Source organism: Pungitius pungitius, chromosome 9, assembly GCF_949316345.1.
Source record: "Pungitius pungitius chromosome 9, fPunPun2.1, whole genome shotgun sequence".
Lineage (NCBI taxonomy): Eukaryota > Metazoa > Chordata > Actinopteri > Perciformes > Gasterosteidae > Pungitius > Pungitius pungitius.
This window is the reverse complement of record NC_084908.1, coordinates 1,475,077-1,492,915: the sequence shown is the minus strand read 5'-3', so window position 1 is coordinate 1,492,915 and position 17,839 is coordinate 1,475,077. Positions and strand designations below refer to the sequence as shown.

At 43.1% G+C, this 17,839-nt stretch overlaps 1 protein-coding gene across 1 annotated transcript in view; it reads left to right on the top strand.

Moving 5' to 3' along the window:
• The window catches only part of LOC119218307 (zeta-sarcoglycan), a 217,066-nt gene that overhangs the window by 180,912 nt on the left and 18,315 nt on the right, over window positions 1-17,839 (top strand). Inside the window, exons 5-6 of the mRNA XM_037472630.2 lie at window positions 3,713-3,835; window positions 5,538-5,610. Coding sequence (XP_037328527.2) covers window positions 3,713-3,835; window positions 5,538-5,610 — 196 coding nt within the window. The remainder of the gene's footprint in view (window positions 1-3,712; window positions 3,836-5,537; window positions 5,611-17,839) is intronic.

The following is a 17,839-nucleotide window of genomic DNA, read 5'->3' as shown; positions in this document are numbered from 1 at the left end:
ACAAATATGCACATATGGTATGCATAAACGAATGTGTGGTCACGTCAGTCAAAAAGGTACGTTTGTGTATGCACGGGTTGATGAGCATTGCAGCATTGCAGCCCCAAACCTTTTTGTGTAGACATTTGTATCTGTGGAATGGCATTGGCCCGGAAACTTCAGGCGGCGCTCCAATTCGTAAAGGGTGAGAAGTGATTCAGCCAATGGCCAGATCCAGCCAAGCATTCAACACAGCAAGAAAAATGTTAAAAACAGTGATCAAATCTGCATGTCACAATGCAAGGGCATTCAAGTTTGAATTATGCAACCTCATATTTTATTTTAACGCCTTAATGCTACATTTAGCATGTCGCCAGAATTCTAACCTCAGGAAAAGCAGAGTAATCCACACAAAGCTCCACCATGCGAAAGCACTTAAACGGCCTAATTGAAAAACGTTTCTTAGCTCGGCAATGTATTCATATTCACAAGAGAGTCACACACACACTATTTTTCCCCACTCTTGTGAACGCTCATCTGCAGGCATGTGGGATACAGATGAAAGGTGTGGCTGCTGTGGAGGCCCAATCACAAAGCACATCCAAGCTGATTTGTAGTCAAATTCAGCAGCTCTCTTGTACCTTCTCTGTTTTGGTTTATATTATTCTGGTTTATTCAAATGATAAAACAGTATGTACAGTGTGGAGAGTAAAGGAAAAACCCCATGTATGGTAAGCATAGGGCCAATAAAGCTGATCTGATGTGATCTCGACCACCATGCATACACTGTTTACTTGGCTGAGCCCCACTGTACTTTGTACCTATCCCCCAAAGCCTTCTAATTAAAGTGTCACCTAATTCCCACTCTTGAATAATAAAATCAGGACAGCAGACCCATATAACGTTTTTATGGCCTCAGTGCTTTAATGTTCAGTCAAGAAAAAAGGTTCCAGAAGCACAATTTTAATGTCTTCTTTTAATTCACCAAAAATATGAATTGCAGAATCCCATTGAAGTAGGAAAAAAGTGCAATCCTGCTGACATAATGCATATTTCACTTTTAATGCATATATTCACTTCAAAAACCTGGGATAAAGTTTGTTGAGGAAAAGAAGTTCCACACCCCGTGATACATCCGTGGAAAAATACTTGACCTCAAAGTCAAAAAATAACTGTATTAATAAGCAGGGATGTGCGTGGAGTTGCAACCGTGGTTTTGTGTCAACAATGATGAGCAGAAAAACCAACACGTGACAGCAGCATGATGTGAGCGTAGCATGCATTCGTTATCACACATCGTTGGTGTTTTAAAGCTGTAATAAACAGTACACATGGGGAGAACACACAAATGCTTATGATATCTGCATCGTGTTCATGTCACAAGCTTCAGGTGTCACCAGGTTGAGATCTAAACGCGGGACATCTGTTGCACGCTCTGATGTGATAATGATCCTCTCTTCTCCTTCAGCGTTGAGATATTAAAGCTGTGTCCTTACGTAACGGTCTTGCTGAGGGCGGCACTTGTGACAAGTGAGGCGATCCCGTCAGGAAGTGAGGATTTAAATCGGTGCATCAGGAAGTGATTATTTAAATTAGTGCATCAATTAGCATGTCTTGCCTAATGAGGAGTCCTGTTGTTATTGGCGACAGCAGAATTACTTAGGTGGTGTCAGTGGGAGAGAAATTTGCAAGGGCAAATTAATTGACCCCGAAGCACTTAATTCACACAGTGTTACCATTAGCTACCTGCAGATCACTGACAAGATTAAGCCAAAATGATCAGATAGCTTGGACGAACCTCAAAGTCTGTACAGTGGCGTTGTGTCATTTCAAACTGCACAGAGCCTCGATGTCCCCTGCTTTTATGCTCCATAATTCTCAATGTCTGTCAGTGTTAACAGTCGTTCAAAAGAAACATTTCCTTCCCCCGACTGTGGCTATAATAAGCCTTTATTTCACTTCCAGCTTCAAGGATTTACTGACAGACACATCTCTCTTGAACTTAACTCAAAACAAGTTTTACAGCATTAAAAAAACATAAAGGGTACAAGTTTATCGCTTGATTTTTCATTCCCACACCGCATCATTCTTCATTTGCATGAAGGAAAACTGCTCAGCGGAAATGTTTCCGCCATAAAACAAATGACTTCTGGCCACATTGTCTCATTTTGTTGCTGCTGGTGTGAGTGCACACACATACAGAGCACCAAATCGCTTTCTGTTCATCTCATTAAACATTTTCTTTCTTCCCAGGTTCATTTCAGTTTGGCACTAAAGCCGTAGCCACAATTCTAAAGTAATTGCACGTTACAGCCCCAGTGCAAAGAGGAGATTGAGTTATAATGCTGTAGTTAAAGAACAGATTGTTTCATCAGCAGTCGTCTCGTTCTGCAAATAGTCCTTACATTACGAATCATGTGTTCTATTACCTCTTTTAGCGATGCTACGCTTCTTTTTCTACAGTTGATGTATACAGTCATATTGTCAGATATATAAAACACCTTTACCTTCACTTAAGGACCACATTTTTCCAGTTGTGACTGTCATGGAAGGTGCACCCTGTCTCCTGCTGTTTCAGAATCCGGTGCACACCTCTAATAAGACGACAAGAAGGAAAAGAAATCTGTAAATAAGAATGAACTCTGGAAATGTGCTTCCCTGCACCCATGTTCAAACAGAACAAACTACACCTCAGAGCCCCCTACCAGCACTGTACTACTGCCAATTAAACCAGTTTCACTTCATTTTTACAACCTTTTTTATTTTTCTCATTCATCTCTGTACATAACCCCCCCCCGTCCCCATCTGTCAAACTAACAACTCTACCCTACGTCTGTAACATGAATGTCACATGTGGCTTTTTGGTGTTTCTTTTACAGCACTAGTCTCAATTGCTTTTTCACGTAGTTGTTGGCTTAAGGGTGGAAGATGGAGAGGGAGAGAGCGACAGGGATGAGAGAAAGAGCTTAATCCCAAATCGATGGTTGCTAATAAAGTTTCTATTATTAATGACAAGGCCCTCTGGGTTCCTAATTGACATTCCTAATAGCCTGGAGCCCAGGCAGTAAAGAAAGGGGTAACGGGAGAATGGTACTTCTCTTTGGGCTCAGAGCGTCGCCATGGCAGCCCGAAAACATCCCTAAATGAGAAAACTGCCATCAAGACCTCTTTTGGTAATTTTGCAGCTTTTTTCCTTGATTGCATCTTGTTTTTTTCATGTCACTTTGAAAGGCAGACTATTGATTTAGGATGTTTTGTCAGTTGCTTTATCTGTATTCATTCACAATGACTACTGCAACATGGGGTGAAACTTTACGATTTTTACTAAATATTTTCTCTCACACCTCGATTGTCTTTTGTTTTGTCCTGCAGGCAAAACGACAAACACAATTGAACTAAATGGACAAATTTTACAGGGGGCTCACCAACCTCCACGCGCCAACAATAAAGTCCCTCAAACAGCTTGTCCCGTGCTGTGCTTTGTGTCTTTCCTCGGTGCTCCTAATGACCACATACTCCATCGGCAGAGATCCCAGTATTTGTACTCCCATTGCACTGGTGACCACATTTCGAGACGCAGGGTTTAAGAGTTCAAATTCCCCCGGCCTCCCTCAAGGTAAACGTTTGTGGGCTAATGGTTCTGAAAGGAGCTTCAAGTAGAAACGTTTTTCCAGGCGGCCCATTTTATGTGCGTGACGATGCTCCGAGTAAATCTCTCTCTCATCTTCTGCAGGTTCAGAAATGGTCGAGGCTCAGTGTCAGAGGTTTGAGGTGAGGAGCACAGATGGAGAGAGAATTCTGTTCTCTGCAGATGAAGATGAGATCAGCATCGGCACCGAGAAACTGAGGGTCACAGGTAGGTGGACGCACAGAATGACCAGCGTGGCGGCGTTTATAAGTAAAGTTTTGTTCTTCTTTTAAAAGGTTCACGAGGGAGTTTTTCGACCACTGGTAACGCTGCAGAGCATTTTTTCTTTAATCTCCTACTCATGTGCACAAGGACGCGCATGCTTGCATATTGGTGACGCAAGTGGTTGTGGTATTCTGCCAAGATGTGCAGCAATGTGCCAACGGTGCAGGCAAGATTAAGACGCAGGCTGCAACTCTGTGTCCCAACTACTTCCTTGTTTGGATTTTCTTATCAAGAAGAGAACACATTCGTTAGCACCTAAGTGCCACTGAGCGGATACACGTTGCTTGTTACTTTACTTTTAATACTAGCTATATAAGCGCTTTGATTTAAGGAATTATCTTGCCTTGTACAGATGAATTGGAAAGGACTTTCATAGGAGGGTGAGAAGTTTTTTTTCTCCGCCACCCACAACGTTGGAACGGAAATGAAATGACTTCCGCGTCCAGATATGTCACTGATAGATGAGACATCATCGCGAGGCTGTACCAAACATACTAGCAATAAACAGTGCATTGTGGTAAAGCTATAGATACATACAGAGTATGCTGTATTCCTGCCTCTCCTCCACTGTGTGTGTGTTTGTAGACAACTTTACTTTAATCTTTAAACCGACGGCTTACGGGCCCGCATAGCGAGTTTGTTGCCTTTGGGGATATTTTCATACTGCGGGGAGACAGTATAGAGCAACAACTACATTTAACAAGCTATATTTAAAGGCAGGTGATGGAAACATTTAATTCTTCAATTTCTGATATCTTCATATCTCACAAAACCTACTTACTAGTGATTTCCACCTGTGAAACTAAACCCAAGTTAGGATCTTGAAGAACGGTGCCCCCGGTGGCAATTCATGAACATGACGTGTACAGCATCTAAGACCGAAGGGAACGCAGTCAGGAGCTACAACAAACATCCGGCGAGACGCTCGTCAAAGTGAGAAACATCATTGTGCGGCGGCAAAGCAACACACGGACCTTAAACTGACAACTTCTCTATTGTCAACAGAACCGGGGGCTTGTTTTCCTCCCTTTTCCTTCCGCCGGCAGTGGCACAGACAAACATTGTTCGCCGGGAGTTTCAACCAATGCGTCCTTAGATGCACCTTTGATCCCCGGCACAGGTCTCTCTCTGCGGCGCCGATGTGCTAACGCGCTTTCTGCGGCCCCAGCGGGAGGGGGGGGGGGCCTGACCAGCACTTCCCCCTCAGCATCTGTTCAGGGCTGCAGGCTAAAGCAGAGGCGCTTGCTGCACACAGGAGGGTTAAACACTGCAGTAAATCAGAGGAAACCTGTTCTTCCAACAGTTCTGTGCACACTGCAAGCAAACTGTTCTGCATTAGTAAAATGTCTCTCTGGTGGGGAGGAAAATCTGAAACAGAATCGGCAAAAAAAAAGAATGATTGATTTGTAGTTATGAGCTTGTTTCAAATAAATTAGCTGGAGAATGAGCATTTAATTGGATTGCTTCTAAAATAAATAGAGTAAACACTGAGTTCCAGTGATAGACAGAATGTCATCATTGAATCTTGCATTGCGGTAGAAATACTTGTGACGTGCAGTTTAAGTGGCAGCCCCAACCCCCCCAATAAGGTACAATGTAATGTGTAATAATACACATTGACATGTTTCATCCACTCTCTCCACAGGGAATGAAGGCGTGGTGTTCAGCCATTCTGTAGAGACGTCACACGTGAGGGCAGAACCGTTCCAAGACCTAAAGTAAGTTCTCACATTACGAGGGCTCAGTCATTGGCTCGCTTCAAACGCCCCTTGTTGTTTTGCTGTAGAATATTTATTTGGTGTGTGTGTTTTTTTATGGGTAATTTCTTAGATCGGAACACCAACAAATGACAGTTTGGGGAGAAGGAATGTTATTTGAGTCGAAATGTGACTCAGCTTGTCAGTCCGGTGGTGCAGTGCTTTAGTGTTATAATCAGCTCACTGACAGAGGGAGCAATGGTGCTCTGGTCCTCAGTGTATGAGTGGAGTCCTCAAACGATACATGAACTTGGACTCGTGTAGTCCGCGGTATATGATTGCTATCTGCTATTCACCACAAGGGTTGATCTCATATGTATTTGAGATTCTATCAGGAACAGGTTTACATCAGACCCACTTGATTTAAACAGTCTTGGTTACATTTTCACAGTAGAACAACAACAAAAAAAAGAAAGGTCTGGTTGGTTTTACTTGAATAGGTTGGGTCACATCAGCTAAAAAAGGTTTCCTCTCCACATCGCCTCTTCTGAAGCATGTTCTGGGTTCATGTCTCTCATGCACATGTAGGGTTCCTTTTAGCTTAGGAGGAAAAGATAAACAGGGAGGAAGGAAAGGAGGCGGAGAGGAGAAGCTGACTAACTGATGGAGGAAACCAAGAGGCCTGAAATGCTGCGCACAAGAGGAAAAAGTAAGGAGGCGAGGAAGGGATATAATTGACTGGATAGAGGGAGAGTAAGCAGGGCGGGAGTAAGGGTGATGAAGAGGACAATCAAAAGCTTGAGAGAAGAAAAAAAAAGACAGCTGGGCAGAGGGTGACTGAGGGAAAGAGTTCAGGAGGAGGCCACGTAAGTGTGTAGAAGAATAGATTCAACCAGACCAGAGCAAGCAGCAACAGCACATAATGGGATCTAGAAAATATGAAAGAATTCGGCGGGATGCAAAAATAGCCCCAGTTCATACTTTTGTGGTCATAAATAGGGACGAAATTAAGATACTGAACAAAATGAAAGGATCACCTGTCAACTAAAAACGTGATAATTAGTTGGTTTTTTCATCCGATTCTGTGAGAAAACGTTCAGTGATGACACCACATGACACCAACACAAATTGTGCTGTTGTCCTGATTTCTTAAGCCTTTCATTATTTTATTCAATCATGCATCAGGTTTGACAGCTGCGCTATCAGTCGCACCAAGCTTTGCCTTAAACATCTTAAACATTTAAAATAGTAGTTCTCAGTTAGTACTGCCTAAACCAATAACCCCCCCCCTTTGTGTTCCCACATTTTTGGTTTGCCTGTATTCCCACTTCTGTCTTTCGTATTACCCTCCTAGCATCGCTCAATGAAGAGTCCAACAAGGGTATGGAAGATGAGGTTAAGGGGTGCCCTGTTTGCCCATTGATCCTACACCTCTAATTGCCAAATCCTGGGTTCGTACAAGGTGTTCTTTTCCTCCAGTATTGTCCTTTCTTTTCTTCTTCTAGATTATTCCAAGCGATTACCTTATAAGAAAAGAAAACTTTGTGTTAAATAGATTGAGAGAGGAAATGATCATCATTGGGCGCAGAGGTATGAAATGGAGATACAAAAGAATGCTTGAAAGCGAATCAAAAATCGGCGGTAGGGGAAAAGTACTGCTGAGAGATGAAAGGAAACCGAGAAGTGAAGGAGAGTCGTGGAGTTCGGTGAGGAGGAAAGGTTACTGTGGGGGGGGGGGGGGGGGGGGAGCGAGAACATTGGGTCAGAGGACGGGTCGGTGGAGATAAGGAAGGGGAGGAAGCCCGCCGCGAGGGAGAGAAACGGAAATGGGAAGCACCCCAGAATGTTGGTACCGACGCATGACATCGTCCGTCTGCATTAGACCGCCCCCTAACATGAACGTTTCTGGGGAGTTATAAAAAATAAAAAAAAATATTAAATTAACGATGCGCACACGCAAAGCACATCACAACATGAAACGGATGTACTGACACGCCCATCAAAGGCACACCTGCAAAGAACATGTGTGACCACTTATCACCCCAACAACAGCTGTGTCAGGGCAATATGCATGTAGGTACATCAAGATCAGCAAGAGACGGAGCTACACACACACACACACACACACACACACACACACACACACACGATGCACTGACCTCACATGGAGCAGGGTGAATAAAAACAAACAACACTGATAGACAGACGACCACATGCTTCAGATGCCTCCCTGTGTCTGTTGGCAGTCATTAGCTGTTTAATGGTAAGGAAAGAAGCCCTGTCATTAGCATGAGGACTTCTCTTTAAATTTGAGGTTTATTAGATGTTTTTTTAAGATTAAGTTTATCTTCTTCTTTCTTTATTCACTGCCACGTTATTGAACCAAGGTTAATAAATCCCTTTCTGCTGGGAAACTTCTATCTTTCCATCTGGCTCCTTTTTCTCCTGGTATCTTTGTTCTCATCTCCTCACTACTTGACTCTGTTGTTGACTTACTCTTTTATTCACACACACACACACACACACACACACACACACACACACACACACACACACACACACACACACACACACACACACATTTGTCTTTGTCACTCTGTCTAGAATCCAGATCTTCCCACATGAGCATTTCTTCCCCCTGCCTCCATCTCCCCGTTCTTCTTCTGTCTCGTTATGAAAAGTAAAGTGTTATGCGGCGAGGTTAAATGGGACATGTAATGAGCGGATTGAAGTCATATTAAAGCTAATGATCTATCTTACAGTTTAGCGGCGACCACGGGAGAGAGGAGCAAGAAGGAAACACAGGAAGTTACGTGGCATGTTCCTGACTTGATAAAATACAGGATCAGGAATCAGGAAACGTTTATTGCCATAATTTGTTGTACATACATGGAAATTGTCTTGACAGTTTGGTCACATTTGGGCAAAACACAAACCAAGCAACCTGACCAGAAACAAATGCTACTTAAAGAAATGTGTGATACGCTAAACTGCAACCAGAGTAAACTTAAAAGTGGCTTTAGGCAGGTTTGACGATGCTTGATGTGCCACCCAAAGTGACCAGAGAGGGACGAAGTGAATATTTGTATTTCTGTGGTTTGAAAAAAAAAAAAACGCTCCGGGAGTCTCTTAGAAGGTGACAGAGACATGAATGCAAAACACGAACCTAGACCTGGGAAGCGTTGCACAGAACACAGCGGCCCGCTTCCCCCCGGTGAACGCTCGACGGGCGCAACGGCGTTCGTTTACAAAGCCTCCGATGTGATCGGCCCTTTTTGAAACTGCCTTTGCACTCTGCGTACGTGGAGCTGCCGGCGGGGCAGACGGGAAAAAAAAGGGATGTGCCTGGCATCCTTTTTGAGCAGCGCATCTAAACATCTTAGAGAGCCCTCCATGACAGGTTGTTTGACTAAATCACATGGAAATAGAAGAGAAGATTGACAAAATGTAGGCGGCAACAAAGAGACTGAGAATAGTGGAAGCAGCTGCACTAAGTTGGTCCTGGATGTTTCTCTGTCTGAAGCAGCTTTTGGAGTCGGTACAGTTTACTGAAAGATGCTTTTTATTATTATTGTTGTTCCATAAGTTAGACCGAGGCAGTACTTCAACCACAAAAACCACAGTCGTGTGAGTGCAGCACTTCTCAGTTGAAAACATTAAAAAGACGTAAAAAGTTGATTAATTGAACGTACTGTTTCATAAGATGACTCGTCCTTTGCTCCCTGTAAGCTCGGGCTGAGAAGTATGAAGATGCAACGAATTTAAAACGGGCATTGAGTCAATTATATCATCGATGGATCATTTGTTAGATTTACGGATGGAAAAAGCAAAGTCTTTTTTTTAATCTTAAATCAATACGGCTTTAATTTCATAATTAGTTCAAAATGAAATGAGAATCAACATTCCTGATTTGGTGAAAGCAAAGAACATTCTCACATCCCTATGCGTCCCAGTCAGCGTCACCTGTCTCTGATTGCAAGTTAATGATACCCCTTGATTTCCATTCATCAGAGGACTTGTTATCTCTTGCAATGCGAACTTGTTGGCTGTTTAACCACCTTTCCATTTGTCTCTGATACAACCCCATCCTTTACTGATAACGTTGTACAATACACACCACATGTCCGTGGCGTCATCTTCTTCCCACCTCTTCGTTGTTATTTATATTTTTTTGTTTTGGATGTGACTTATTTTCTTGCTTTCTTGCTGTGGTTTGGGTGCAACGCAATTTTCTGTCTGTACATTTTGAGAATAGACAGAATAGTGTCACACTTAAAAGCATTTGACATGTCAAAAGAAAAGAAAAAGGTGTTTACGTTTAAATAGTGCCAGTAAAATGAGTTCTCGAATCACACAATAAAACACACAACTTCAATCAAGTCAAAAGCAACCACAGCTAAAGCAGACGGATGAAGGCTAGAATGACAGCAATAGTCTGCATCCTTTTTTATCTGAATTCTGTTTTAATTCTGGTTTCTAATCCTCAAGACTGGGTTCATATGCCTCCCTTTGTTTAAAGCGATGTGGCCGTTCGGGGGGGGGGGGGGGGGGGGGGGGGGTTGAGTTACCTTTATTTCTCCAACTTCATCTGATGCTTGGCTCCACGGCAAAATAAATACAAGCCGCTGAGCACTCAACGTGTCGCGCTTTCATCTCCTCATCCCTCCCTCGGTGCTTCCTTCCCCTCTATTCAAGTACGGGGGTCATAAGGAGGCTCCTTGGGGAGAGTTAGCTCTTTCCCAGGCATGGGCATTGGAGAAGGATTTGTGCTCTGTGACCCCCCCCCCTCCTCCTCCCCTCCCTGTCACTCCCTTGCTCTATTTCCATGTATCCATCTATCCAGCTGAATATTACAGGGCAGAATGTTTTAAAAGGGGGCTCGGGGTAATAACTAAGATACGGTGCCGGATATAAAATATGTCATTGTACAAGAAACATGGGCACTCACACGCTGAAAAGTGTTAATGCCTGATTTACACATAAGATAAACCTTAATTCAGTCGACATCTCATTTTGCCCTTACAAAACCTGATGCTGCTCCCCTCCAATCACAACAGTGCATTCACACATCATTGTTTTCGTAGACGTACCCATAATTAGTTGTAATTTTTTGTTGCTTATGTGGGGCTCTGAGGGATGTTCAAAGTTAGCAGCCTTTTAAAATAAACTAATCGCGAAAGACAATACAAGTATATGCACACGAAATGTTCACGCTCCAAACCCAAGTTCTATTGTCCTAATATCAGGAGGAGAATTGGATGACGTGGCTGTGGAGACATTTGCACCCTACTGTTCTAACCACATAAACATCTCTGCAACAGATATACAGCAAACAAGCAAATCTGTCTAGATTTAATGGTAAAATACATCATTTACCGTGGGTCATTTTAAAGAACGTAAGTGGTGCGTTTATATATGATACAAAATTTAAATAAATAGTTTGGTACATTACTAAATGCAAATAGAAAACAACACAGATTCTGGAGATATGACCCAAACTAAAATAATCTAAAAAAATGTGTCCTTCGCTTTATCGCCATCGTTCTTATTGGTTCTTATAACCTGCAACATATATTCTGATATTTGAACATCTGGACAAAACCTCACAAGTGTCACCTTAATTATTATTCAAACAGACCTCAGTGAGCTTCCCTCACTCACCCAATCAGCTCATTCAGAGCACCAGTCACAATCCCTCACCTGCCCCTCTGCTGCACTTACTCTCTGTAGTATTTAAACCACTGTCTCACACACACTCGCTGCCACATTGTCCTCAGCATCACACTCAGCATCACACCGGACTTCCCCACAGTCTCTCCCTGACAGATTTCCTGTTGGCGACCCTCCCCGTTGCTTGTATCCCCCCGGTAACAATCCTGTGTGTGTGTGTGTGTGTGTGTGTGTGTGTGCATATTCAGCCAGTGACGGCCGCTCCGTCACAGTCTGGGTCCCTCCTATAACTCCTTACATTACATGTCATTTAGCTGACGCTTTTATCAAAGTGCTTTTCAACCATAAGGATGCAAACCCAGAAGAAACAGCCGATTTACAACACACTGTAGATAAGAGCCATTATAAGTTTATAATTATAAGTAAGTGCAATTAAAGTGCAGGGATGGAACCTTTTTTGTCATGGCTATGCGATTTTCAAGCAGGGCCCTAAATAACGGTTTGGGCCTATAATGCATTTTCCCATTAATCTAGTTGCTGTGCACAATTACGCTGCAGTGCAACTTAAAGCCTCTTTCTCTTTTCTCTCCAAAATAATGTGATGGGAAACAATATTCATTTTTGTCTGTCATTGCATCCTGCAATGCAGTGACCATCTGAAAATATGTGACACACCCCTTAAGCAATTCAGTTACCTCAAACTGTGAAGGAGCTAATTATTTCCCTGTAACTGCATGTGGTTCTTCTTTGTGAATTGCACTGCAGTCTGCTCCCTAACATTCATAATTGTTTCGTGGATTTCAGGAAAGTCAGCAAACCTCTTCCAGGATTTGGTATTTCTTTGGGGTTTAGGGTTCCTCTGTTGAAGGTGAGAACCACTAGACCTCAGTTCAACCCCCCCCTAATTGGCCCGGGAGAACGGATTTATCCATCTATTTTTCCCCAAGTGGAAAAACATCAACACAAAGCACTTCACAGCGCTGGGAATGTGTCTGACCCTCCCTCCCCTCAACGACTACTCCCTCGGGGTACGACGCTTAATGAGAATCCATCCATCCATCTTCTCCACTGCTTATCCTCAGAGGGTAACGGGGGGGGGGGGGGGGGGCTCAAGTCAATCCCAGCTAACATCGGGCGAGAGACGGGCTACACGCTGGACTCGTCGGCAGTTTTGTATTTTTCATTTATTTTAAACTCCTTCAGCTTTGCATTGTGAGATCAAACCGTCACAGCCAAAGGAGAGCGTGTTTGTGCTCTTTCCTTGTATTCCGCTGTCCACATTGAACGCGATCCCATAGTACGGTCACCCACTTGCAGCGGCTTTGACGGACTCACTTGGCCTGTCTTTGTGCCTTTGGGTCTCTTGTTAAACCCGGTGGTCGGGGTCCTCACTGCTGCTGGTGTGTCTAGTGGCGGTAATTATGTTTAATTCCTTTCATCTGGTGTCCCAGGTGTAAAACAGCAGCCTGACTGAATAGCCAGAAGGGCCTCGAGTGGTACACACACACACACACACACACACACACACACACACACACACACACACACACACACACAGAGAGAGAGAGATTGATGCTTCAAACTAAATGAAGTGCACCCTGCTTCGTCCTTGTCATTTCTCTCCATCCTTGCTAGTGAAGGACTCTGTGTGCGTTGATTAAAGCAATGAGAGAGAACTTTATTTCAGCCTCCACCTCCATTGTACTTTATATTGCTTTCTTCATTCCTAATGTGCTGTATAATGAATGAACAGCTGTGGTTTTCTGATTAAAAGGTGAGGCCAAAAGTATTTTTTTTACATTTGTCTGGTCTTTAAATGACAAAAGTGCTAATGTGTCTTAATAGCCCTGAATCCTGGGGACTTTTATGAGTCCTTGAAGCATTGGACAAATGATCCACCCTGTGGCCCAGTTCTTGTTCCCCTCCCCACCAGCACATTTTAACTTTTTAATCCTTCAATACTTTTCATGGCTCTGCTACGCTATACACTAGTGGATACAGAAAAGGAGTGTAAAAGAATATGAATTCCAAGCACATGGTCCGTCATTATCTTGAATACTTGAGTGGCCCTAAGTCAGAGGTTCAACAATATAGCCACAGTGACTTGAAACCACCCATTAGAGAGGTATTCTTCACATTAACATTTTTATTGAGGTTACAATATTCCAATACCGGAAAGAAAGATTAATGTGATCAACTAAGCCACATTCTAATGCCAGTTTTTGAAGGCATCTCGGAGCAAAGTGTATTTAACCAGGTTTTCTGTGTCTGAAGCAGTCAAATGAATTGGGCTCGGTGAGGGAAGGCAAAGTAACCCAACTAATTAGCTTCTAAAAACCAAGAGAGCAAACCCGCCCCTAGCTGCTTTCTGATTAAAAAAGTTGGGTTTCTATCAAAGTAATTGGAAATCATTAAAATTTTGAAAGAGCCACATTCTCTTTGAACTGTGCCTTAGGGAAAAGTTTCTCCCTCCTGCACGAGTTCCCATTAAACAACAGCAGAACTCCTGCATTTCGGTGTTTAAGCTCGCTTTTTTATTTTTTTATTTCTTAGGGTCAACTTGATACAAGATCGATTGCAATTTTGGCACGAGATAAAATAATTGCATTTTCATCTTCTGTTTCTCTCCATCACTTCGTTCCTTTCATGTTTTTCGACGGTGATCACGGCAAATACTGCGCTGTCTATTACATTTGTATTTGTTCCTTACAGAACAGCAAATCTCCCCCTCCACTCAATATCTTTACTTTTTTATCAAACATACATGCTTCCTAAAAATGACACATTATCTTGCAATTCGTTGCCCTGCGATTGGATTTTTGATATATAACATATAACACCTTCATTTTCCTACAACAAGGATAATCAGCGGCGCCCTGCACTGTTCTGTCTGTATTGATCGGACACACAGGGAAATCATTGAGAACAAAGAGCGGGAGGGAAGGCAAGCGAACAGCAAGCAAGCCCCGGTTATGGGAACGATCCATAACGTATCTGAAGCTCTGTGCGGGTGACTTTGTGTATTTGTTAGATTGCCATGTTCTACTCATTAAAAGTGCTGCTTTTTTCTCAGATGTTTGGGTTCGGAAATAAGTGGCCTAGATTGAAGCGTGGAGGAGAGAAGCTGGGGGTCAGGATCTTCTGATCAAACTTGGTGCCCCTTGTTCTGATAATAGTCGGTTACTACTCAGCATCTTCATTCTTAAAAGGTATTTTTCCTAATACAGCGAAAGGAGTACAATAATAAGAGAGGATTTTCTCTCCTGGACTTATTCCATGAGCTAGAAATCAATATACGCGCGACTATTTTTTTTAGGAAGACTGAATTGCTAGCTGTATTATGTTCAGGGTTCATGTCGTCCTCGCCCCATGTGGGTGGTTGGATGGTGAGGCAGGACTTTGCAGCCTGGGATCGGGATTCACGCCTTCCGTCCCTCAAAAACGCTTCTTAAATAACGCCATGCCGTCGTGTGCTTGTGGCTGTTATTTATTTATTTATTTTAATATAACAGAAGGTTTTCAAGCAGCCTCTGCCGAAAGAATCCTCTTCCACACCGTACTTCAACCAGGAGCGACTTGTGAACTTTTAACAATGATTTATTAACACTAGCCAAAGTATTAGAGGTGCAAAGGTCAGATCAGATGAGGCATACCCCCCCCCCCCCCCCCCCTCCCCCCCACCCCCCCCTTTGGGAGTCCAGACACTGGCGGCGGTGCTGGTAGAGATTCCCCTGCCGATTGGACGTGTCAGTTGCTGAAATGACAACTGTCAGCAACAGAGATGAGCACAGCTGACAGCGCTGACAGCCCTGTCGCGATTGGTTTAGCCCGAACTGTGCCTCCGCCCCCAGTCGGCTTAGGGCGCGCCCACATAGACAGCGGGGCCCCGGCCTCTCCAGGCCTCCTGACTGAATCCCAGCTTCGTTTGGTTGGTGTAACATGTAACACCACTGCTGTCAGCACGTGCTCATTACGCTGCTCCCTCCTTTCCAATGTAACAAGTCAGTGTGTGACTCGAGGGACTCTTTATTCCACGGAGCCAAATGACGCCATTGGAGTTACGCCATTGTTTGTCTTTGTTGTTTTCTTTCGTCTACTGTTCATCATGTGTTGCTTTTGCACACATCTTCTGGGGGGAATGTGAAAACAACAACACCCAGTTTATGCTCAACTGTCGACATATTGCCACGCATCTGTTCCCTGTGTAAATACAAGGGTGTGTGTGTGTGTGTGCGTTTGAATGTGAACTCAGCTGTTGGGTGCGTCATTGCAGAGATAGACGGCTGTTAGCATCAGATTTTGCGACAGAGCCAGTTGTTGTGCGACGGGTAAAGACTATTACAAAAGGCTGGAGGCCGCTTGGGCGGGAAATTCACAGCAGATAAATAACATTAGAGAAGAAAGGACACACACACGTGGATCCACAGGAGAACTCACTGCCTCCCACACACGCGCCCAATCTAGAAAAACAGCCCACTGTACCATGGCAGACATGTACTAGAAAATTTGACTTAAAGGTGTAGTAAAAACAAACAATATATTGAGACCGTTATCAGCCTCTATTTTGCTAATATTGTATTTTGCTAATATTAATAAAATGGCTTGTATACTAACTTTAAAAACCCAGGACTTTTTCTCCCTGTCTAAAAACGGATCTTTTACGGTCAGCTTCATGTCACCTGACATGCGTCACGTTTTGTTACGGTGTGTCACGTGATGCAATGGCACTGAGCCCTTTAATGTAACGTCTCCAGCTTACCTTCTTATACCATTAACGAGGCCCTAGGGGCTTCTGCCCTTAGCCACACAATCTGACAATATGAAATATGAGATCATGTTGAGTAACGAGTAGAGGAACTGTTGTTCTCATATATTTAATATCTGGTACTATTACAACAGTTAGTATCCACCGAAAGTCAATTAAATTAATTTATTGGATAACCTTTACATTTATCGTGAATCTTTTGTGAAAAAGCATATTTATATCTCAGATGAAATGCTACACCATTAGCTGAAAAGAGTTCACCTTCCTGATATCCTGATATTTCTCTCTGCTCTCTTCTCCCGGTCCATCTGTCTATCACGTCATTAATCCGCTTACCTTTCCTCTCTGTCCTCTAGGGAGAGGGTTTGAACTCCCCTCTATTATCTTTCTTTGTATCAGAGGTTTCTTTTTTTTACTGTACAATTGGAACTTTGTGTGACCAGAAAAATCTCTAAGAACAACGTTCCACCTTCGGCGCTGTGATCTTGGTACACAGGACAAACATTAGGTTGAAAACGTGCACCCCGATGGGAAGCTTTCCTTTGTACACAAGGCAGCATGACGAAACATAAAGAGAGATCATCTTAGTTGTTGCATGCTCGATCAGAGGAACATTCCTTACCATTCCCCCTTTGATAAGAAAAAATACTCAGAGGTTGCATAAAGAAAAGAGAACAGGCGATGAGAATCAGTGGAGAAACAATGCAAACTTATGGACCCAAAGAAGGGGGTCTGTTATCAGGTTTTGACCTCTCGACTTTATCAACCAGTATGTAAAGACAAATTCCAAATGTCTCCTTTCTCTCCCTGCAGCAGCCATTGGCTGTAGGAAGAGCCTTTAAATGTCTGTGGGCACAGCGGGACCCTTGAACCTTCGTCTCGAGGGGTCGCACATTCCTTTAATGGCGGGTTCAAGGTTAGATGGCTGTGGAAGTGCTGCTTTAACCTTTAACCTCTGTGTGTATTGAGCACAGATTCACTGTCTAGAGCAGCCTTTCATTCAAAAAAATTATGTTATTATAATAATTGTTTTTAGGTTTTTGGTGTAGTTTTCTCTCTTTTGGAGCTGTGTTTTACTGCCTTTATACATTTCGTGACCCAGGAAGGTTGTATTTTTCTGGGCTGTATGTAGTTAAGTCAAAAGGCTTCTTTTGTTGGTGTTCAGATCATTTAATCATTGACATGGTGTGTCAGCGCGTTCCCTTCTGTACAACAACCAAGGAGTGCATGTTCTCTTCTCGAGGAGTTGGGCCTGAATGAGCACATCTTGTTTGAGGGGTTAGGCTGGTGATATGAAGGTGGAAGGCTCCCCTTTTACTCTTCATTTTCACATAACTTTCTAATTTATCTAGTAGCTTTTGTATTTCACAGACATTTGGGTGGGGAACAGTGCAAGGCCATGTAAGAGGGACTCCCATTTAATGGTGACGATGTTAAGGAGGTTCATTCTCACTCACTCAAGCATGACGTTTCTGACTTACAAGAACCATAACACATTACAGGAGTTGTTGTTTTTTTTCCAGAGTTTCCAAATGAACGTGTAGAAGCACTAAAAAAACTGTGTGATCAAACACCAGGCGTGCAGCATGGTCATTACACGACTGTAAGAGGCTACTTTCACTAATAGTGTTCATCTATGTATCACACATCTCCTTTTATGATACCGTTTGATTAAAACCCCCAAAATGATTGATCTTTACATGTTTCATTCTAACCGCCTAAAAGATGGGTTCCAGTTTATTTTATTAAAAGGCTGTAATTAATGGAAAAAAGGCCTGGTAGGGAATAATCTCTACAGTTTGGTTACCGTAAACC